Source organism: Heptranchias perlo, chromosome 27 (genome assembly GCF_035084215.1).
Source record: "Heptranchias perlo isolate sHepPer1 chromosome 27, sHepPer1.hap1, whole genome shotgun sequence".
Classification (NCBI taxonomy): Eukaryota; Metazoa; Chordata; class Chondrichthyes; order Hexanchiformes; family Hexanchidae; genus Heptranchias; species Heptranchias perlo.
This window is the reverse complement of record NC_090351.1, coordinates 39,666,339-39,691,200: the sequence shown is the minus strand read 5'-3', so window position 1 is coordinate 39,691,200 and position 24,862 is coordinate 39,666,339. Positions and strand designations below refer to the sequence as shown.

General features: G+C 49.4%; 1 protein-coding gene across 5 annotated transcripts in view; it reads right to left on the bottom strand.

Moving 5' to 3' along the window:
• magi3a (membrane associated guanylate kinase, WW and PDZ domain containing 3a) overlaps window positions 1-11,812 on the bottom strand; it is a 91,290-nt gene extending 79,478 nt beyond the window's left edge. For all 5 annotated transcript variants that reach the window (XM_068007719.1, XM_068007721.1, XM_068007720.1 and 2 more), the window contains exon 1: window positions 11,352-11,812. In XM_068007719.1, coding sequence (XP_067863820.1) covers window positions 11,352-11,622 — 271 coding nt within the window. In that variant the 5' untranslated portion in view covers window positions 11,623-11,812. The remainder of the gene's footprint in view (window positions 1-11,351) is intronic.
• Window positions 11,813-24,862: the final 13,050 nt, after the last annotated feature.

Here is a 24,862-nt window from a genome sequence, read left to right as displayed (position 1 = left end):
ATCCTCAGGATCCCTCCAGAGAATAACACTGAAGGAATGCTCAGATCACGGGGGGGGGGGGGCAGGGGCACTTCCCTCTTCCGCTCAATGGCAATGGGCTCTCTACTAAAGATTATTTAATGAGCCCATCGCTCCCCACTCCTCGTATCAATGTCAGCCGTGGCTCAGTGGGGAGCACACTCTCTCAAGTCCCCACTCCAGAGCCTTGAGCACACAATCTAGGCCGACACTCCCGGTGTCAGCACTGAGGGAGTGCTGCACTGTCAGAGATGCCGTCTTTCGGATGAGATGTTAAACAGAGGCCTTGTCTGCCCTCTCAGGTGGGTGTAAACAATCCCACGGCACTATTACAAAGAAGAGCAGGGGCGTTCTCCCTAGTGTCCTGGCCGATATTTATCCCTCAACATCACAAACCTCCCCCCACCCCCCCCACAGATTATCTGGTCATTATCACATTGCTGTTTGTGTGACCTTACTGTGCGCAAATTGGCTGCTGCATTTCCTACTTCAAAAAGTATTTCATTGGCTATAGTGCGCTTTGGGATGTCCTGAGGTTGTGAAAGGTGCTACAAAAATGCAAGTTCTTTTTTTCTTACCCATTAACTGTGCAGGTACTTTACTGTGCGTAAAGCACTAGGGAATTCAAACAAGGATTGAGCAAGCCCTGCGTCAAACCCTTCTAAGCAGAGTCCATTTACATTTCTAGAGAAAATGACTTTCTTGTTCTCGTTGCTAACTACCACCTACAGACAAAATGAAAGCACCACACACGGAATCCCTGATGCGCAAGGTAAATGTACTTATTTCTGCAACATGTCCCTTACAATTACAAGTCAGGGGGTTGATGAGTGAATAGAAAGAGAGGCCATTTATAGCGCAAATTTCCACAGACAAAAATAGACTTCATCGGAGCGCACACTGGATCACAAAGAGTTTGCTACGAACCAACAATCTCGCGTTTTATAAAAGACTCACACGTTCCCATCCAGTGACGGGAAGTCAGGCAGACATCACGTATACATCAAAATCCATTACTCTGTAAACTACATTCCTCAGCACAATAAATATCCCCTTCCATTGAACTGCTGGACACATCCTTGAAAAATCCATCAATTTGCAGTTCTGCCTAGAGGAATATTGCAAGGTTTCACTCAATGGGCACCCAGCCCCCACACCATCGGGGGTTTTTTTGCTGACACAGAGCAACAAACTGGAGGCTGACCGCCAATCATTCAGAGCGCGCAGCAGATTCAAACATCACCTGCCAAAACACTACTGACACTCTGCGCAGGTTCCAGCTCAGCAACATGACTCGGAGAGCAGGACGAGGGGGAGGGGGGCAGTTTGCACGTGTATTCAACGTTATTCACACGTGTCGATTGAGAATCGCACAGACGATGGTCCCAAGAATGAGACACCTTTCTTCACAATGCTACAGTTTCCTTCATACACCCAATCAGCACTTGCTTCCTCCTCGCAGTGAACAGGTTAAGCAAGATACACAAATTCAAGTTTTTGACACCCCCACCCACACTCCTGGGACCGGCACTGACCACCCCCGCAACCCCCACCCCCAGGAGGCCAGCACTGACCCCACACCCCCCAGGCGAGCACTGACCACCACCACCCACCCTCCTCCCCCCATCCAGGAGACCGGCACTGACCACCTCCCCTCCCCACCCCAGGAGACCGGCACTGACCACCCCCCCCCCCCAGGAGACCGGCACTGACCCCCCCCCCCCCCCCCCAGGAGACCGGCACTGACCCCCCCCCCCCACCTCACCCCCCCTCCCCACCCCAGGAGACCGGCACTGACCCCCCCCCCCCCACCTCACCCCCCTCCCCACCCCAGGAGACCGGCACTGACCACCTCCCCTCCCCACCCCAGGAGACCGGCACTGACCACCCCCCCCCCCACCTCACCCCCCTCCCCACCCCAGGAGACCGGCACTGACCCACCCTCCCCCAGGAGACCGGCATTGACCCCCCCCCCCTCCCCAGGAGACCGGCATGAAACCCCCCCCCCCTCCCCAGGAGACCGGCATGAAACCCCCCCACCCCTCCCCAGGAGACCGGCACTGACCACCTCCCCTCCCCACCCCAGGAGACCGGCACTGACCCCCCCCCCCCACCTCACCCCCCTCCCCACCCCAGGAGACCGGCACTGACCCACCCTCCCCCAGGAGACCGGCATTGACCCCCCCCCCTCCCCAGGAGACCGGCATGAAACCCCCCCCCCCTCCCCAGGAGACCGGCATGAAACCCCCCCACCCCTCCCCAGGAGACCGGCATTGACCCCCCCCTCCCCAGGAGACCGGCATTGACCCCCCCCCCCCTCCCCAGGAGACCAGCACTGACCCCCACCTCCCCACCCCAACCCAGGAGACCAGCACTGACCCCCCCCACCCCGGCAACCAGGGGACCCCCAGCAGCAACAACACACTGAGCCATCTTCAGCCAGGTGAGTAACACTCTAATTTGAAGACTCTGATGGGCACCATTAGCGAGACCCCCACCCTCCCCATGGAGAAACCTCTTTTTCTTAAAGGCCCCAAAGAACACACAATATAGCTGATTTCAGTAAGATTGCTTTTACATCGGATTTGCAGCACAGTGTGTAAAGAAATTCCTCCCAAAATCTTTATTTGATCTGTTAGTGACTATCTTATATTTCTGCTCCCCCCATAAGAGGAAACAGTTTCTCCACAACCACCCTATCAAACCCCTTCATAATTTTAAAGACCCCGATCAGGTCACCCCCTCAGTCTTCTCTTTTCCAGAGAAAAGAGCCCCAGCCTGTTCAATCTTCCTTGAGCTTCACTATATCCCTGTTTGCTGATTAAACTTTCATTCTAAACAATACTTTGCAGAATGGGAGTGCCTCCCAGGTATGAGTTGCTGATCACTTTGTACCTCAGTAAAACCGGCCGAGCTGCTATTTATAGATCTGATTACGGTGCAGTTCCTGTGACTAATTGCTACCTAAACTCGCATAACAAGCCTGCACAATTACTGTACATCTAAGATAGTCGGCCTATAAGAATGTTCTACCCGTCACTTCCCAATCTGTAAACGGTTTTTAGTTTCTCTCCTGGAATTTTTAAAAAACTCAATAGAACATTCTCCTCCTCCTCTCCGGAAGGAGCTGACAATAAGCACACAAATGACCAGTTAATCTGTTCTACTGATTGAACTACTGGCTAAAACACTGCGATTCCCGGTCCACATCAGCAGGGGCTTGCTATACAGTGCACACAAGTGTCACAATCAAACTCCGCTTAAAACCACTGGTGTGTAGACAGTAAAGGCTATTCCATTAAGTGCACTTCACCCAACGGACTGCATCTGTTGGCAGACCACTCAACCAGTTCCCACTGTTCAGGAACTTACCACCACCCGCATCCTTCATGCTCACAAGCAACTTCACCAATGAATTCAGTAAGGATCAAAAAATACAAAAGGAATCATGCATATTAATTTTCAGAATATGTCCCTCTCTAATGCATCACGGGCCCAAGGAAAGACTTAGCTTCTGATCAGCGTGATCAATCGAGATTGTACCATCCAAAGAATTCCATGTGCAAACTTGTTCAGTCTGCCCTGGCACACCCACGTGCAAAAACCTAACCAAAAACAGAAGCAGAAAAGTCACTGCAAACACCACCCTGGAATCAGATCCGGCCATTAACTCAGGAGCATTTTAATTTTGTACATTAACACATCTCCCCCACTGTTGGGCTTACTAACTCTGCAGTCAGAGTCCTGTTACTGTATCTCTCAATGTTAATCCAGCTCCCTCACACTGTCGGCTTCAGTAATTACTCCCAGCCAGTAACCGATGCTGATCCAGCCGTGCGTTTGGATACATTCCACAGATCAACAGTCAGGATGAAACTTCCTGCTTAACCAATGACTCGACCTGTAGTATTTCCTGCACAATCCCAACACACTCAGGCAACAACTTGCATTTATATAGCACCTTTAACATGGTTAAACGCCCAAGGCACTCACAGAAGTGCTATCGGACAAAAATTTGAAACCAAGCCACACACAGATATTAGGACAGGTGTACAAAAGCTTGGTCAAAGAAGCAGGTTTTAAGGAGCATCTTAAAGGAGGAGAGAGGGGTAGAGAGGCGGAGAGGTTTAGGGTGGGGATTTCAGAGCTTAGGCAGCTGAAGGCACGGCCGCCAATAGTGCAGCGAAGAAAATAGGGGATGCGCAAGAGGCCAGAAATGGAGGAGCGCAGAGATGTCGGAGGGTTATAGGGCTGGAGGAGGTTACAGAGATACTCCAGAGTGAGCTGGAGAACCTGCCTGGCTCCTTAACCCACAGCTAAGCAATGAGCCGGCCACACCACTGTCACTAGGCGAGGAACTAGACCGAGGTATCAGGCCCTGTATTTTCGAGGCAGGGGGAATGTGCTCGTGTGTGAGTCACAGGAGGGATTGGAACAGAGATATTAGAGGTGATGCATAGAAGGGTTGGGGGGGGAGGGGGGGCAGAAAGAGGTGACGAGGGCAGCACTTTGTTTTCTCATTATGTATCGTAGCATGAATACTTGTAAAACAATGTGTGACAACAGGATCCTGTGAACAAATTCCAACGGGATGGGCAGCTTGGCAATGGGCCAAGGCCGATACATTCCTCAGATTGTACAACCACTGCCTTAGCCGGAGCCCTGCTCTCAGCCCCTCTCCCAAACCCTGGTCCAGTAACATCTGAAGATACAAAAAAAAAGAGGCATAAAAGAGTCAAGCTCAGCAACGCACACCCACCCACCCACCCTATACAATTCCTGACGCAACCTCAAGACAGTCCCATACCCCCCGCACTACATGCAACACCAACTCGTGTGTGTGAGGGGGGGAATCTCTGGACAATTTCAGATAAATATGAGGGGAGGGGAACCTCCCACAAGACCGTGGGGAGATGAACATTTTGTTTGTTAAAGTTACAGGACCTCAACACATACCTAGAAAAAAAAAACGTCAGCCTTGGCTCAGTGGGCAGCTCGCTCGCCTGAGTCAGAAGGTCATGGGTTCAAGCCCCACTCCAGAGGCTTGAGCACAAAATCCAGGCTGACACTCCCAGTGCAGTACTGAGGGAATGCTGCACTGTCTGAGGTGCCGTCTTTCGGATGAGATGTTAAACCGAGGCCCCGTCTGCCCTCTCTGGCGGATGTAAAAGATCCCATGGCACTATATGAAGAAGAGCAGGGGAGTTCTCCCCGGTGTCCTGGCCAATATCTATTCCTCAACCAACATCACAAACAGATTATCTGGTCATTATCACATTGCTGTTCATGGGATCTTGCTGTGCGCAAATTAGCTGCCACGTTTCCTACACTACAACAGTGACTACACTTCAAAAATACTTCATTGGCTGTAAAGTGCTTTGGGACATCGTGAGGTCATGAAAGACGTTATAGAAATGCAAGTTCTTTCTTTCTTACACCATGGAACCGAACTAACTCTGCCTCAGAAGCTGCAGAACTAGAGGATGGGGAAGCAATTTTAGGGCACACTCTCAATAATTAAAGGCAGTAAACCAAGCTCATGGGTCAGGCGGTAACCATGAGCTGTGATCTTGGTCACACCCACGGGACTGAAGAACATCTCTAACCAGCACCATATAGCCTTTGTCTTACTCAGATTCAACCGCTGAATGCAAGCTGATCAAACCTGTTACAAAACCACAAAATTAATTTGGCCCCATCTTCTGACGATCCCAGTTTCAATGGGCTCCATTTTCTTATAAAACCACGACAGTTCTCCTACCCGACCGATCCAGGTCTCAATCCAGACCCAGGTCCACTTGAACCACAACGTGTTCAGAAGAACTAACCGAGGGAAGGGGCAGCTGATTGTCGAAATAATTTATAATGATGGGAATTGCTGCCGAGAGGGACGTCTCTCCTGCCTCAGCACCCTCTCACTTCCTTCACTCACTGCACAGATGGTCAACTACACAATGGACCAGACTGCAAATTGAAGTACAAAACACCCCACTCACCCCTGGGGCTTGGATTCAAATCCAGCCCAGACCGGCAGTATGATAATCTCCTTCTCCCAGTAAGCACAAGGCCACATGGGGGTGCTTCAAGGTTGGCATTATAGCTTGTTTTTTGGGGTTATGTAGAAGGAAGATTTACTCTGTATCTAAACCGTGCCATAGCTCTCTTTGGTGTGTTTGATGGGACAGTGTAGAGGAAGCTTTACTCTGTATCTAACCTGTGCTGTACCTGCCCTGGGAGTGTTTAATGAGACAGTGTAGAGGAAGCTTTACTCTGTATCTAACCTGTGCTATACAGAAACAGGGGACAGAAGTGGGAATCTATCTAGTCCATGCAGCACTGACGTGCCTCATCTCGATGAGCTCAAAATTCAACCATGAAAAAATATATTTCTTAAACAACTAATTGGCTGGCTCACATTTCACAGCACGTGACGCACGCTCAAAACAAGGTTTCCAAAAACGGAGAAAGGGCGGTGCCCCCCCACTGAGACAGGAGTGGGCACTGAGACTGAGCCAACATCTTTCTAGGGCAGGATGTTATTTTAATGTAGAATACAGCCGAGAACACCCTTAACCCCAGGTTCCTGAATTAAACACACTGCAGTGACTACTGCTAGTGATCAGTGGACAAATACTTCAAGATTTCCACTTTTCGCGGAGTTGTTAACCTATTTGACACGGAACAGGTTAACGTCTGCGTTAAAATAGCAGGTGTTAATCATCATTTCCCAGGCTCAGGCAGATTTACTCTGCGCCCCCTTTACTTTGGGGGAAAAAGAAAAATATCAGCACGTAGCAAAAGTGTCTCCATATCACGAAGCGCGCGATTAATTCAGCATTTTTACCATTCCCATGAGCTGAAGCTAAACCCTCGCATCTGGCAATCTCCCAACTCCTCCTCCAAAATCAGGGAATGTTCAGGGAGAGGATGGGGGTTATAATCCAGCTCGAACTAGTTCAGGCCAGGCCACATCTGTCAATGACGTGTTTATCAATCTGCTTTCTGTTAAGTATGGTAACAAATAGGAGATAAAAAAATTAGTAGAAAACGTTCTGCTGGAATTAGATAGAATGTACAACACAAACAGGCCATTTGGCCCAACGCTGGTGTTTCTGCTCCACACAAGCTTCCTCCCTCCCTACTTCATCTCACCCTATCAGCATGTCCTTTTATTCCTTTCTCCCTCATGTATTTATCTAGCTTCCCTTTAATTGGATCTATGCTATTCGCCTCAACTACTCCTTGTGGTAGTGAGTTCCACATTCTCACCACTCTCTGGGTAAAGAAGTTTCTCCTGACAGAGTGGGGCTGAGCTGGGAGAGCAGCTGGAGTGGTACAGGAAATGATTCCTGCCTCCTTCTGTCTGTTAGGGGCCTCGTGTTGCAACTAATAACAGATCATCAGTGCGACTGCAGCCTGCACAGAGGCAGTGTCTGCACACCCGGAGCCTGTCTCAAAAGCTGCAGTCTCTCTTGCCTCCACTCCCATCCCATTAACAGGAAAACTAATTCATGGCCTCCGGTTGCTTTTCAAAGCCTGTCCAGGGGAGATGACGCTCATGTGTTCAAAGAAGTTCTGAGAATTAAAGGGAGAGGGAATTGGAATTCTGCTAACTTTGTTCTGAAAATTCCTTCCTCTTTTGAAAGTGCCAACTCAATCAGGGATGCAGTTCCACAGGCACCGGCCGACCTCTGGGTCCACACCCCGAGTAGCCGTTCTTCAGGTGTACGTCCACTCGGGCGAGTGCTGGCAGGCTTTTCACCTGCAGTGAGCTGCACAGCCAAGACCGTGTCATCATTTAACTTCCACACGCAGGTCATTTCTACAGTGCCTTTCACCGCCTCAGGATGTCCCAAAGCACTTTACAGCCAATGAAGTACTTTTGAAATTCTAATGTAGGAAACTTGGCAGCCAATTTGCACACAGCAAGGTTCCACAAACAGCAATACGATAATGACCAGATAATCTGTTTTGGTGATGTTGGTTGAGGGATAAATATTAGCCAGGACACTGGGGAGAACTCCCCCTGCTCTTCTTTGAATAGTGGCCGTGGGATCTTTTACATCACCTGAGGGCAGACGGGGCCTCGGTTTAATATCTCATCTAAAAGACGGCACCTCCAACAGTGTAGCCACTCCCTCAGTACTGCCCTGAAGTGTCAGCCTAGATTACGTCCTCAAAGGTCTGAAGTCGGATTTGAACCTTCTGACTCAGACGCAAGAGTGCTACCCAATAAGCCGAGACCCACACCCCTGCTCGCCAGGTAATTCACAGCACAGACAGTGGAAATACAAATATAAAAACATATCTAGGGTTGTGTAGGACTACGTAACTTCCTAATACATTCCGAATAATTAACATCAAACGAGTCTCGGTATCGTACAGTGAACATCCTGCTGGGCTAATTAGGGACTTCAGCACTGATACAACCTTCAGAGATCGGCTGTGACAGAGGGGTCACAGGAATTGCTGGATGATAAAAGACTAAAGGCCATCTAGTTCGCCTTCTACCATCCTGGTAGTCACATGATACAACGGTAATCGAGTTGTTGACTAATCGTAGTAATCAATTAGTCTTCAACAGACCCAGACATGAGGTGAGGAAAACCCCCAGTGGGGGAGAGCTTTGGGAACCATAGGTCCAAAGTCACCTGTTCCTCCCGAGCCTGTTACACTCATCACACGTCATGTCTCAAAATTACTCAAACTGTATCTCAATGTTATTTTCTGAAAGAAATCCATCTAATTTACATTTGAATGAATCAACACTTCCTGCTTCTACTGTCTCCCCAGGGAGCCTGTTCCATGGATTGACCACTCACTCACTGAAATATTATTTTAGTTTTGAATTTATCCCCTTCAAGCTCAGGCCGTGTCCTCTGGTTCTACTGTTCTGGACAAGGTGAAACAGCTCATTATGGTCGACATTATCTAGTCCCTCTAGAATCGTGAAAACAGCAATTATCACCTCTCAACCTCTTTTCCAGTAAGAACATGCACATTTTACATAATCGCTCTTGAAGCAGGTCTCATTCCTACTGCCAAGGCAGTGCGTTTCACCAACATGCTGCGTGCGGTGACAGAAACCCACAGCCCTCTGACCGAGCCTCTCACAGCAAACTGACAAACAGAAGGGACCAGGTCATACACGCAGCACACAATATCATCAATACCACAAGGCACATTATTGGCCATCAAAACAGTTAGCCACAGAGGCCATCAATCCCCACGAGAGGGGGGGCTTCCAACTTCACCGTGCCTCTCAGTGTGGGCACAGAAGACAAACTAAGGGTCACTCCACCACAGAGAGGAAAGCAATTGGGAAGAATCCCTGCACGGAAGAGGGTGTGGCAGCCAACGGAGCAAGAGGCAGGATCGTCTTTTCAAAGAGATACGTGAGCCCAGGGTGAGATAGGTCAAAGGCCAGTACGATTCTTGGCAGCACTTATTTACGAGACGCACAAAACCAGGTTATTCTAAACATACAGCCTAAAAAGAATTAAGTACAACTCCAGCTCCAAGTAAATGCGTAAATGTTAAATACAAGAAACCGCCTTGAAATGCCTACGTTGTCATCATTGCAATACAATTTATTTTCTGTATCGAGCTGGCTTTTAATTATAATGCTGATACGAGTGGTTATTCTAGGGAGCCCCAAATTGATTTTCTCCTCTTTTATGGTCTTTCTGCAGAGATGCACCTGACCTGCACCCAGCAGCTTGCCATGGCAGGCTGGCCGAGATGAGGCACCCATCGTGTGAAGTGAGTCACCCCCACAGACCCAGGACTTTCTGACACATGTCACACCAACACCGACCCTCCCATTCATACACAGAACCAGCAGCAAAGCAAAGAACATCAACATTGCATCAAACAACAGCGAACGGTGCAAGTTCTTAACTCAGGGATCTGCCCAATCTCTCTAACCAGGGTTTAGAGCTTATCATCCCTGGTCTCTTCCTCCCCCACCCCCTTTTTTGTAGCTGCCTCTCTGGTTCCTTGCTGCCCCCCACCCCACTCACCCCATGTCACTCTCCACCCCAATTTCTTTCTCCCTCTTTATGCAGCTCCCCATCCTGGTCTCATTCCCCTTTCTCCCCTGTGTGTAGCTCCTGATTCCAGTGTCCCTATCTTCCATTTATAGCTCCCTCTCCCAATCTCTTTCTCTCCCCCCACCACCCCATTTGTAGCTCACAATCATCCTCAGTCTCAATTCCCCCCCCCCTCCCTCCACCCAGTGTGTCCCTCACCTCCTGATATTTCTATCACCCCCTCCCAGGTTTCCCCTTTCTTCCCCATTCCATTCTCCTCCCAATCACCTGTCTTTCCTCCTCCACCCACACCACATCCTCACTCTCACCCCAAATCCCTCTTTTCACTCCCTCACTCCCACTCACACTTCCCCCCAGACCTTTCCTATTCCCCAGACACCCTGCTCCATCCCTCCTACACCTTCCCCATACCCGTCTCCCCAGTACCCCTGCTCTCCACCCCTTAACCCCCACCATTTGCCCCCTCACCCTCACCCCACCTGCCCCCTTACCCCCCTGCCCCCTTACCCTCACCCCCTCCCTCACCTGCCCCCCTTACCCCCTCCCTCACCCACCTGCCCCCCTTACCCTCACCCTCACCCCACCTGCCCCCCTTACCCTCACCCCCCTCTTTACCCTCACCCCACCTGCCCCCTTACCCTCACCCCACCTGCCCCCTTACCCTCACCCCCTTGCCACCCTTACCCTCACCCCCATGCCACCCTTACCCTCACCCCTGCCACCCTTACCCTCACCCCTGCCACCCTTACCCTCACCCCTGCCACCCTTACCCTCACCCCCTGCCACCCTTACCCTCACCCCCTGCCACCCTTACCCTCACCCCCTGCCACCCTTACCCTCACCCCCTGCCACCCTTACCCTCACCCCCTGCCACCCTTACCCTCACCCCCTGCCACCCTTACCCTCACCCCCTGCCACCCTTACCCTCACCCCCTGCCACCCTTACCCTCACCCCCTGCCACCCTTACCCTCACCCCCTGCCACCCTTACCCTCACCCCCTGCCACCCTTACCCTCACCCCTGCCACCCTTACCCTCACCCCTGCCACCCTTACCCTCACCCCTGCCACCCTTACCCTCACCCCTGCCACCCTTACCCTCACCCCTGCCACCCTTACCCTCACCCCTGCCACCCTTACCCTCACCCATGCCACCCTTACCCTCACCCCACCTGCACCCTTACCCTCACCCCCTGCCACCCTTACCCTCACCCCACCTGCACCCTTACCCTCACCCCCCGCCACCCTTACCCTCACCCCCCCTGCCCCCTCTTTACCCTCACCTGGCCGCACGGTGCGCACCCGGACGGGCTGCGGAAAGTGCTTGATGACGGCCCGCACATCGCGGCGGGTCAGGCCGCTGACGGGCGTCCCGTTCACCTCCAGCAGGATGTCCCCGGGACTCGGGCCGAGCTCGGGGCCGCTGAGCGCGGAGCCCAACACCGGGAACTGACCGAACTCCGCCCCGCCGCCCAGCTGCAGCGCCTCCCCGGGCACGGCCGCCTCCTGAGCCCGGCTCAGCCAGTGCCGCCGGCGGCGCAGCGACTTGGACATGGCGGGGCCTCGGGGCCGGGTCACCGGGAGCGCATCACACCGAGCCCCGGGCTCCCGGTCCCGCTCCTCCGGCCGCTCCTGCTCACGGTCCTCGGGCCCCTCTCGGTCCCCGGTTCGCGGGCTCCGGTCCTCGGCCGCCGCTCTGTCAGTTTCTCCGGCGTCCGTCCGCCGCCCGTGCGTGCGTGCGTGCGTGATGATGTCACCGCGTTATCACGCGGGCGGCGACGTTCTTGTTTTGGATTCGGCCCGGGGGGGCGGGGTTAGTAACAGCCAATCAGAAGCAAAGCCGTTGCCCGAAGGCCCTCCCACTACTGCATCAGGCCCCTCCCCCTAGTGCCCCAGGCCCCTCCCCCTAGTGCCTCAGGCCCCTCCTCTAGCGCCACAGGCCCCTCCCCTAGGCCCTCCCCCCTAGTGCCCCAGGCCCCTCCCCCTAGTGCCCCAGGCCCCTCCCCCTAGTGCCCCAGGCTCCTCCCCCAGTGCCCCAGGCCCCTCCCCCTAGTGCCCCAGGCTCCTCCCCTACCACCCCATGCCCCTCTTACTGCCTCAGGCCCCTCCCCCTAGCACTCCAGGCCCCTCCCCTACCGCCCCAGGCTCCTCCCCTACTGCCTCAGGCCCCTCCCCCTACTGCCTCAGGCCCCTCCCCCTACTGCCCCAGGCCCCTCCCCTAGCACCACAGGCCCCTCTTACTGCCTCAGGCCCCTCCCCTAGCACTCCAGGCCCCTCCCCTAGCATCCCAGGCCCCTCCCCCAGTGCCCCAAGCCCCTCCCCCTAGCGCCCCAGGCCCCCCCTTACCCCCCATACGTGATGTCACCACATTATCACGCGGGCAGCGACTGGAGAGTCTGGAACGAGGGGCGTAGTCTCAGGGTAAGGGGTCGGCCATTTGGGACCGAGATGAGGAGGAATTTCTTCACTCGGGTTGTGAATCTTTGGAATTCTCTCCCCCAGGGGGCTGTGGATGATCAGTCGTTGAGTGTATTCAAGACTGAGATCGATAGATTTTTGGACACTAAGAAAATCAAGGGAAACGAGGATAGGGCGGGAAAGTGGAGTTGAGGTAGAAGATCAGCCACGATCTTATTGAATGGCGGAGCAGGCTCGAAGGGCATATGGCCGACTCCTGCTTCTACTTCTTAGCAGGTGAAACTAAGCAGTAGATATAGGTTAATCAATCAAATTCCATTTTCATTATATGGAATTCCAGGGTTTTTAACGGTTGACACAAATTTCACAGGTCTGCAGTAGATGTTTTCTTAGGCTGAGTATCATCGATCACTCCCTTAAGTGGACTTCATGTCCCCTACAATCAGGAGTGCACCCTTGCTATCCAATATCTACTTAAATGACGGTTAAACTGGGGATCAGAACATAGACCCCTTATTACATGTACCAGGCACTATGATCTCGCACCTACCACCATTAACCTTCTTCTGTCTTTACTGATGAGAAGCTGAAAATCACTCTAGTGAAACAAGGTACAATTATAAACATACAAACTGGTTTATTTTACATGTAGTATATGAATGAACAGTGATATTCAATCAATTCTCCACCACTACTCATGCTATAAAAATAAATAAAATTTGCAACTCTACCACCGTTCTAGGCAAAACTTATTTTCAAGCTAGCTGTCCCTCAGCTAACTGATACTGTGTTTCACATCAAGTAATATAGGTTCATTCTGCCATTGTGGAGCTTCTGTGTGTCTTAGATGATACACACACTCTCTCTAGAAAGTGAGATAGCAATAAAGTCAGTCAATTCACCCTCAACTTGAGGGCTGGTCCATTCAGCTGCCAATCAGTTTAAAACACCTTAGCTACCCAGATAAGCTTAAAGGGTTGGGTCAGTATATCTTAGAGAGATGTAGACTTAGGGTCAATTCGATTGAGGTCCATGAAATAATGAAGGGACTAGATTGCGTGCGTGCTGAAAATTATTTTAATTAAATGGGTTGGGCTGAACCAGGAGTCACGCGTATAAAATATGCAAGGGAAGGAATAGATTAGATGTTAGGCGGTTCTTCTTTTCCCAGAGGATAGTCGACCAGTGCAGTGAGTGGTGATTCACTGTGTCTCTTCGAGAGAGAGAGCTGGGCCAGTTCATGGCTGGGGCGGAGTTCGCGTCATACAAGAGGTAGCTACCAAGTAATATAAGTCATGGTCAATGCGGTCTCCTGGACTAGTCTCGATCGTCTAGAGGGGATCGGAAAGGAATTTTCCAGATTTCTTTTCCCTAATAGGCCTTGGGTTTTAGAGCTGGTTTTTCTCCTCTCCCAGGACACCACACGGCATCTAGGGGATAGGGAGGTCTCTCGATGTGGTGCATAACGCATCATAACTATATGGAACAGGCTAGATGGATCAATGGGTCTTTTCCCACCAATGTTTTTGTATGTTCGTATCAAACTCATCATTATAAAAGAAACATCGCCTCTTTGGTTTAGGAGCTTGCAAAACCTACAAAAAAGAAAGAAGATCTGCATTTATATAGCGGCTTTCATGACCTCAGGATGTGCCTTACAACCAATGAAGTACGTTTGAAGTGTAGTCACTGTTTTAATGTAGGGAAAACAACTGCCAAATTGCACAAAGCAAGATCCCACAAACAGCAATGTGATACAGATAATCTGTTTTAGTGATGTTGGTTGAGGGATAAATATTGTCCAGAACCCTAGAGAGAACTCCCCTGCTCTTCTTCTGATAGTACCATAGGAACTTTTACATCTGCCTGAGAGGGCAGAAGGGGCCTCTGTTTAACGTCTCATAAGAAAGAAGGCACCTCCGACAACGTAGCACTCCCTCAGTACTGCACTGGACAGTCAGTCTAGATTATGTGCTCAAGTCGCTGGAGTGGGACTTGAACCCACGACCTTCTGACTCAGAGGCAAGAGTGCTGCCCACTGGGTCACAGCTAAGCTTTAACGTAAAGCCTAACACAGCTGTAAAATGGAGGAGCAATGTTCTGGCTATGGTCAAACCTCAATACAAATGAATTCCACCATGTTGCACACACCCAGACTGTATTGTTAGTTGAAGATTGCAGGACAACTTTGACTTTATGTCGACTAAACAGCCAACTGTTAAATGATGCTATTCATGTTTTATGCCCTGGGTCAAGGTCTAATGAAATTTGTTGTCTGATATTCAGAGGGCTTTGATTGGGAAACAAATTGTGGTTGAAACTGGAAGCATTGTAACTCAGTCAGTGCGATTTGTGGTCAGTGCAGTTTTTGGAAAGAGAAACAGAAAAGGAGCAAAGACAGGCAGTGGGGGCAACAGACAAAGGTGGAATGATCAGAAATCTGTCTGTTAAAAGTCTTGCGTATAGAATACATTTCCTGTATGTGTCATACTTACTTTCTGTAACACTTTCAGTATCACAATTTCTCTGGCACCCCTAGCTCGTCGATTAAAAGTCTTACATGTAATACAGACTTTCTGTAAAAATATAATGCATAGAGATTCATGTAACATCCAGAGAGGTATAGAACCTACAGAGATGTATATAACATATAGAATTGTATAGAATATAGAGATGCATTGAAGATACAGATAGGTATCAAAAATAAAGATGGATGTATAAACCAGAAATGCATATAACATATAGGAATGTATATAACGTATGGAGATGCTTATAACATATGATGGCATTTGAAGCATACAGAAATGTATATAACATAAAGAATGTGTATAACATACAGAAATGTATATAACATAATGGCACATGTAACATACAGAAATGTATATAACACATGGTAATATATATGTAACACAAAGGATATATGTAACATACAGAAATGTATAATATATAATTGCATATGTGACATTCAGAAATGTATATAATACATAACAGTATATGTAACATACAGAAATGTATATACCACAGGGGATATATGTAACATACAGAAATGTATGTAATATAAAGGATATATATCATACAGAAATGTATAAAGCATATAGATAAATGCTTATAACATATGATGGTATATGTAGCATATAGAAATGTATGCAACACGATGGTGTATGTAACATACAGAAATGCATATAATATAAAGGCTATAACATACAGAAATGTATATAACAGAATTGTATATGTAACACAGAAATATATAACATATAATGGCATATGTAACATACAGAAATGTATATTGGTTGGGGTTCTATAAGAGTTTGGCACTGGTCAAAGCTGGAACACCATTGATTTGGGTGATCCACCTCACCATAAACAAATTTTTACTATTAGTTTAATAACTTCAGCACCGATTAACAGCTGATTGTACTTCTGGTTATGGCGTTACATTCAACTGCCTGCTGGCAGTTAGTGATAAAAGTTCACAGTGTTACAGGAAACAAAAATACTGAGCGTGGGGCAGCATGCACTGTACTAAATATAATCCATAACATCGCACCGTCAGCTCTCATTGATGTAGTTATTTGATCTTAATATTTATATTTACTATTCAGGAAATCATAGATTACAGAAACACAGTAACTGGACAGCAGGAGCTAGTTGGGGGGTTACTTTGCTCTTTGATACCTCTGAGCACAAAGCCAAGGTTAATAATTACTAAACTGGACATACCTTACAACGAACAGACTGTTCCCTATTGCACTCCATGTCTTTATATATAACGTTCTGACTTGCAGGGTGTAATACTTTATTCTGGATACAATGTTAGAAACATGTCTAAACAACAATTGTAGTTTGAAGGTTGAATGAGTAACTTCTCTCAGCATCAGTTATTGTGTGTTCTGTTGTTGGTGACGGGATCAATGGCCTATTTCCCTCCAGGTGAGCCAGGTGGTCTACACACTGACTCCATTGTAAATATTTGGCAGGTGTTTGTGCAATGGTGTAATCTAGGTTAACCGTTAGAACATAAATATAATGAAGCCAATTGATGCATTTTGTGGGTGTAGTGTGACAGTGTAGTGCGATAATACACTGTGACAGTGCAGTGTAATAATAGTGTTAGAGCAGTGTGATAATAGTGTGTTAGTGCAGTGTGACAGTGCAGTGTGATAATACACTGTGGCAGTGCAGTGTGATAAATCACTGTGGCAGTGCAGTGTGATAATAGTGTGTTAGTACAGTGTGATAATACAGTGTGTTAGTGCAGCATGACAGCACAGTGTGATAATAGTGTGTTAGAGCAGTGTGATAATAGTGTGTTAGAGCAGTGTGATAATAGTGTGTTAGTGCAATGTGATAATAGTGTGACAGTGCAGTGTAATAATAGTGTGACAGTGCAGTGTGATAAGGTGTGTTAGTGCAGTGTGATAATACAGTGTGTCAGTGCAGTGTGATAATAGTGTGTCAGTGCAGTGTGATAATAGTGTGTTAGTGCAATGTGATAATAGTGTGACAGTGCAGTGTAATAATAGTGTGACAGTGCAGTGTGATAAGGTGTGTTAGTGCAGTGTGATAATACAGTGTGTTAATGCAGTGTGATAATAGTGTGTCAGTGCAGTGTGATAATAGTGTGTCAGTGCAGTGTGATAATAGTGTGTCAGTGCAGTGTGACAGTGCAGTGTGATAATAGTGTGACAGTGCAGTGTGATAATAGTGTGTCAATGTAGTGTGACAGTGCAGCGTGATAATAGTGTGATAATACAGTATGGTAGTGCAGTGTGATAATAGTGTGTTAGCGCAGTGTGTAAATAGTGTGTTAGCGCAGTGTGATAATAGTGTGTTAGTGCAGTGTGATAATATAGCGTGACAGTGCAGTGTGATAATACAGTGTGACAGCACAGTGTGATAATAGTGTTAGTGCAGTGTGATAATAGTGTGTTGGTGTAGTGTGACATTGCAGTGTGATAATAGTTTGTTAGCGCAGTGTGACAATACAGTGTGATAATAGTGTGTTAGTGCAGTGTGATAATACAGTGTGACAGCGCAGTGTGATAATAGTGTGACAGTGCAGTGTGATAATGCAGTGTGATAATAGTGTGACAGTGCAGTGTGATTAGTGTGTTAGTGCAGTGTGATAATAGTGTGATAATAGTGTGACAGTGCAGTGTGATAATAGTGTCAGTGCAGTGTAATAATAGTGTGTTAGTGCAGTGTGATAATACAGTATGTTAGTGCAGTGTGATAATGGTATGTCAGTGCACTGTGACAGCACAGTGTGTTAATAGTTTGTTAGCACAGTGTGACAGAGCAGTGTGACAATAGTGTTAATGCAGTGTGATAATAGTGTGACAGTGCAGTGTGATAATAGTGTGTTAGTGCAGTGTGATAATAGTTTGTTAGCGCAGTGTGACAATACAGTGTGATAATAGTGTGTTAGTGCAGTGTGATAATACAGTGTGACAGTGCAGTGTGATAATAGTGTGACAGTGCAGTGTGATATGCAGTGTGATAATAGTGTGTTAGTGCAGTGTGACTACAGTGTGATAATAGTGTGTTAGTGCAGTGTGATAATACAGTGTGTTAGTGCAGTGTGATAATAGTGTGTTAGTGCAGTGTGATAATAGTGTGTTAGTGCAGTGTGATAATGCAATTGCACTGATTCATGCGACCTTTGACATGGTTTGTGGGAGTCCAGAACAAGGGGGCATAACCTTAAAATTAGAGCCGGGCCATTCAAGGGTGATGTCTTCACACAAAGGGGAGTGGAAATCTGGAACTCCCTCCCCCAAAAAGCTTTTGAGGCTGGGGGTCAATTGAACATTTCAAAACTGAGATTGATAGGTTTGTGTTAGTGTAAGGGGATTAACGGATATGGAACCAAGGCGGGTAAGTTGAATTAAGTTACAGATCAGCCAATGATCTAGTTGAATGTCGGAACAGGCTCGAGGGGCTGAATGGCCTCCTCCTTTTCCTACATTTGCTGGTGATTCCTGCTCGTCTGTCACCAACTGAACGTATTTCAAAGAGGCGCCTTCTGCTTTGGGACAGGAGAGATGCAAATGGAGAAATCCCTGGGCTCAAACCCATAAAAACAATTGAAAATGGTTCGTGGCTGTTCCTTTGTTAGAAATTGGCAACTGATTTGAATGATGTGATTCCTGAATGGAGGGTCTGGAGAATCACCTTGTGAATCTTCCAGGCTGTAGGTTTTTTTCTCATGTATTTACTCCCAGGAGACAGTCGCACAGCAGAGTTTGTTAATCAGGCCTTCACGCAGCTGGCTCTTTCCCTTACCTTTCCGCACTATTTACCATCTGAGATCAGGAGGGAGGGAGGTCATCTACTGTCAGAATCCTCTCTGTGCTGCTCTGACCTGACATTCCGACTCACCTTGTCAGCCATGGCTCAGTGGGCAGCACTCTCGCCTCTGAGTCACGAAGGTTTGTGTGGTTCAAGTCCCACTCCAGGGACTTGAGCACAAAATCCAGGCTGACGTTCCCAGCGCCAGGACTGAGGGAGCGCTGCGCCGTCATAGGTGCTGTCTCTCAGATGAGATGTTAAACCTTCTAGGTGGTAGAGGTCGCGGGTTTGGGAGGTGCTGTTGAAGAAGCCTTGGCGAGTTGCTGCAGTGCATCCTGTGGATGGTACACACTGCAGCCACAGTGCGCCGGTGGTGGAGGGAGTGAATGTTTAAGGTGGTGGATGGGGTGCCAATCAAGCGGGCTGCTTTGTCCTCAAGTTTCTTGAGTGTTGTTGGAGCTGCACTCATCCAGGCAAGTGGAGAGTATTCCATCACACTCCTGACTTGTGCCTTGTAGATGGTGAAGAGGTTTTGGGGATATGCAGATGATGCCTGTGATTTTCAGATTTCCCTTCCTTGGCTAATGGTTTCTGTTGAGTGCGATCTCTGTGCTGAGGTACAAGACCAGTTATACCTACATATGAGCTACTGTCATTGGCCTCCTGCTCCCTGTGGGCACTGGAGGTGGGTTTTCCTTTTGGTGAATTACACCGTGCTTCAGGCATCAATCTGGGATATATCCAGAACGACAATCCCACTCGAAGGGAGCACAGGTCAGAGATTGGACCAAAAGCCTACCCAATCTTGCCCCCCGCTCCACCCTCACCCCACTGGGAGCTCAGGATTGGCAAGTTAACTGTTAAATTTCCTGTTACCCTACAAAAAAAACCCAAATAACAAAGGGAAACACAGCCATCATGTGTTCATTTACCAGGGTAGAATTGCTCACATAATTTTCATTCCAAGCTTTGAAATAAACAAAGAAAGGCAGACCCACCTCCATCCAGCATCTCATTACATCCCTCAAAAATGTCTCAAAGCACTTCACTTACAAGTAACTACTTTTGAAGTGCAGTGAGTGTTGCTATGTGGGGAAACGCAGCAGCCAACGTGCGCACAGAAAGATCTCACCAACAGCAAAGAGGCGACAGGCCATTTTCTTTTTAGTTGGTGCTGTTGGTTGACGGAGAGAAATGGCTCCATGACAGCGGAGAACTCTCCTTTCACTAGTGGCCACAGGATCTTTCACATTCACCTGAGAGGGCAGAGGGAACCTTGGTTTAACACCTCATCCGACACCTCCGGCAGTGCGGCGCTCCCTCAGTACTGCCCCTCCGACAGTGCGGCGCTCCCTCAGTACTGCCCCTCCGACAGTGCAGCACTCCCTCAGTACTGACCCTCCGACAGTGCGGCGCTCCCTCAGTACTGCCCCTCCGACAGTGCGGCGCTCCCTCAGTACTGACCCTCCGACAGTGCGGCGCTCCCTCAGTACTGCCCCTCCGACAGTGCAGCACTCCCTCAGTACTGCCCCTCCGACAGTGCGGCGCTCCCTCAGTACTGACCCTCCGACAGTGCGGCGCTCCCTCAGTACTGCCCCTCCGACAGTGCGGCGCTCCCTCAGTACTGCCCCTCCGACAGTGCAGCACTCCCTCAGTACTGCCCCTCCGACAGTGCGGCACTCCCTCAGTACTGCCCCTCCGACAGTGCAGCGCTCCCTCAGTACTGACCCTCCGACAGTGCGGCGCTCCCTCAGTACTGACCCTCCGACAGTGCGGCGCTCCCTCAGCACTGACCCTCCGACAGTGCGGCGCTCCCTCAGTACTGCCCTTCTGACATTGCAGCGCTCCCTCAGTACTGACCCTCCGACAGTGCGGCGCTCCCTCAGTACTGACCCTCCGACAGTGCGGTGCTCCCTCAGCACTGACCCTCCGACAGTGCGGCGCTCCCTCAGCACTGACCCTCCGACAGTGCGGCGCTCCCTCAGCACTGACCCTCCGACAGTGCGGCGCTCCCTCAGCACTGACCCTCCGACAGTGCGGCGCTCCCTCAGTACTGACCCTCCGACAGTGCGGCGCTCCCTCAGAACTGCCCCTCCGACAGTGCGGCGCTCCCTCAGAACTGCCCCTCCGACAGTGCGGCGCTCCCTCAGTACTGACCCTCCGACAGTGCGGCGCTCCCTCAGAACTGCCCCTCCGACAGTGCGGCGCTCCCTCAGTACTGACCCTCCGACAGTGCGGCGCTCCCTCAGAACTGCCCCTCCGACAGTGCGGCGCTCCCTCAGAACTGCCCCTCCGACAGTGCGGCGCTCCCTCAGTACTGACCCTCCGACAGTGCGGCGCTCCCTCAGTACTGCCCCTCCGACAGTGCGGCGCTCCCTCAGTACTGCACTGGATTATGCAAATGTTGCATGATCCAAAATGGGTGATTTCTCACTAACGGCTGAAATATTTCGACCGTTTTAATTTGTCAGTTTTACACAGGCTCTATTCTACGGACCCCCAACCCGCCATGCGAGGTTTAGTTGGTTTGTCGTCAGCGCCCATCAAGCTAATCTGTCTTCAGTCCTTCAAATCCGATCGATCCACCCAGTTGCCGATTCCAAAATTCTTGCCGTCTCCCTTCTGCGCACTCCAATGAACTCTGCCCCCCCGAGCTGCCTGTCCCAGTCTCAGTCCCTCACATACCTGACATTCCCTGGCGCCTTGTGTCGTTTCCTTCTGAATTCCACACATGCCACAGACTGGGCTGATGGAGACTCCTCGACACTCCCTGTACCACCAGCTGCTCTGCTCCTCGGTGCCAGGAACTGACTCCCGCTGTCCCTCCTGGAGTCACTGAGACTGCTGGTACTTTGTGCACCTCAGCTCCGAAGCTGCCTGAGGAAGGTTCAAAAGTGAAGCATTTTAAATTGAATTACACAAATGGACCTGGAGTGAGGGAAACCTTCAAGGACTGGGATCCAAGCCTCCCATTTATTTACGAACCGGCTGAGAGTTCTTTGAGTCAAGAGCTCCTTTGCTAAAACTGCTGGTTCGGCTTCTAAGTTTGCATTTATATAGTGCCTTTCACGGCATCCCAAAGCACTTTGCAGACGATTAAGTACTTAAGAGTAGGAGGCCATACCATCCTGATGTTGCACAAGGAGTGGGAGGGATATCAGGTCCTTTGTGACGAGCAGACTTCACCCATCAGCTGTGGGCTACGACGTACTGGGCTGGACCGCCTTAGCCTGGCTGTTGTCTACAGGTCCGAGAGCGTTTTTGTGGATTTGCTGCCAGTGTCTGTGGGTGGCGCTGACCGAACTGATCGATTGTGGGCTGTCCCCTGCCAGGCGTTGTGACTGGCAGACTCCTTGAACGAGTAACAAGGCAGTAAACAGCGTGAGAAGGGACGGGAGCAAAGCTCCCTGCATACCATCCGCACCAGCGCGGCACAGACACCATCCTCCCACTCCTTATTCCAGTGTAACGTCAGGAGGGCGAGGGGCTCCTACTCTTGTCTGCCTACATTACAACGGCGACTACACTTCAAAAGTACTTCATTGGCCGTAAAGCACTTTGGGACGTCCCGAGTATAAATGGATATAAGGTCGTTCTTTCACAGCTGAAGAGAATTTTTTTTGCGTGCGCAAAAATGTTTCAAAAATTGGGGCAATTGGAGATGTAATTGATCGATTCCCTTCAAGGCATTTAACATTTAAAACCCCTCCTTCGCAAGTTGTAGCAATGCCAGGAATGCACGCCCTCTGAGCAATCAGTGTTGCTACAGTACAAATGACGGGAAAAACACGTTATGAAATATTCCTGTAATTTGCATGTTATTACAATAACTCCGCCCATATTTTGAGGCAACTATTTTGCAGTCCTAGAATGCTTACCATAAGTGCAAGGCACAAATTACAGCTGCAACTTATCATTGGAATTGTTGGCACACTGATATCTTAAAAGGCCTTTACTCGAAAAACCCTTCTAATAAAACCTGGCTGCTGTGGGCTCCCCTCGTCCTCCTAACTCCCCAAAGCTTCTCCACCGCCTGCAAGGCACAAGTCAGGACATAAATCGGCTGGCCGTTCCTTCATCGTCACTGGGTCAAAACCCTGGAACTCCCTTCCTAACAGCACTGTGGGAGAACCTTCACCACACGGACTGCAGCGGTTCAAGAAGGCGGCTCACCACCACCTTCTCAAGGGGCGACTTGCCAGCGATGCCCACATCCCAAGAATGAATTTTAAAAATGTGAATGAGTTAGTAGCAATGCCAACCTGTTTCTAGTAGAGGTCAAAGCTCCCCATAATCCAGCACAAACTAGCAATCTTACTCAGCGAAGCCACAGCAAGGGCTGACAGTCAAACATAAAACACTGCAGAATAAAAAGGTTGGATTTTCTTTTCATTTGGGATGTATTTAGAATTCAAACCCAATGTAAATCATTAGTCACGTCTCAGAGACTGTAGGAAGCAGAGAGAAGGAACGAGTTGCAATGAGTTCTGTTGGGGGGGCCTGATGTAACCATACCACAGTTTAGACTTTATGCCACCTGACCATACACTAACCCCTGATTATGTCTTGTTTACTTCTGATCCCAGCCCTAGTCTTGGCTAATTATAAACCTCGTCCTGCGTCATGTCTTTGTAAACACCCAACAAGTCACTGGACCCATCCTGTCTGTGTCTGCAGCCACAAGACGCTCCACCCACTCCCCAATTTATATTTAACGCAGTTGTTTGCCCCTCGGCCTCGCTCTCCCGACTCGTCCATTCCCCGCGGGAGGTCGGTAACGACCAGCAAAACCGTCGACAAGAGAGCAGACTGGGAACTTTCGCAGTGTCCCGAAGAGGTTGAAGTAGGGTTGCCAACACTGGTTGGACCTATTCCTGGAGATTTTATCACATGACCTCCCGCCTCACAAGCCTCGCCCCCACACTCCCGCCATTGGTCGTCCAACACGTCCACCCTCGCAGTGCCCAACCGTCCCATGGCCAATCGGAAAGCGAACAGACTCTTCGTTACCCGATTGGACGATTCTTGACTATCGGTCAAACAGCCCTCTTTCCCCGTCTCCGATATTTTAATAACTCAAACGAAAATGTTCAAAGAAAATGAAAAAAAAAACACACAATTTTTAATGCCTCTTCGATGTTTCTCTGGGATTTGCTCGCAGCAGTGTCCAGGAGATTAATCTTTAATTCCTGGAGACTCCAGGACAATCCTGGAGGGTTGGCAACCCCCTATATTGGAGTGATACTTACAGGGTACGGTAGCGTAGTGGTTATGTTACTGGGCTAGTAATCCAGAGGCCTGGACTAAAATCCAGAGTCACGAGTTCAAATCCCGCCACGGCGGCTGGCGAATTTAAATTCAATTAATTAAATAAAAATCTGGAATTAAAATACTAGTATCAGTAATGATAGCCATGAAACTACCGGATTGTCGTAAAAACCCATCTGGTTCACTAATGTCCTTTAGGGAAGGAAACCTGCCGTCCTTACCCGGTCTGGCCTATATGTGACTCCAGACCCACAGCAATGTGGTTGATTCTTAATTGCCCTCTGAAATGGCCTAGCAAGCCACTCAGTTGTAAAAAAAATCTCGCTAGGGATGGGCAATAAATGACGGCCTTGCCAGCGACGCCCACATCCCGTGAACGAAAAAAAAAGGATCGCAGCCTAATATTGCAACTGACACTCTTCCCTCCCCAGCCTGCTCCATTCCACAGGCGTCCCATGGATTTTATTTGTGGAGGGTGTGTTTGGAGTTGTGCTCACCTGACCAAATGAAAAGGTCTATTTATCGAATAGGAATTTCACAGTGAGGCCCAAATAGAAACATTTCTACTGCCATTAATCTAACAATTCAAATAAAGCAAAACAGTCTTGTCAGACAGAAACTCTGAAGCGTCGGTTACGTGTCTCTCGTCTATCAACATCTTCCCTACGATTCATCCCAATATCCCGGTGAGTATTTGGGAGTTCAAGCCCCAACTAATCGTCTGTCACTGGTCGAATTGCGGGACTGACCAGCTCTGGATCGACATTCGCTGTTTCCGTGTTTCTACCCAGTGATCCGAGGCACGGTCTCTCCAAAG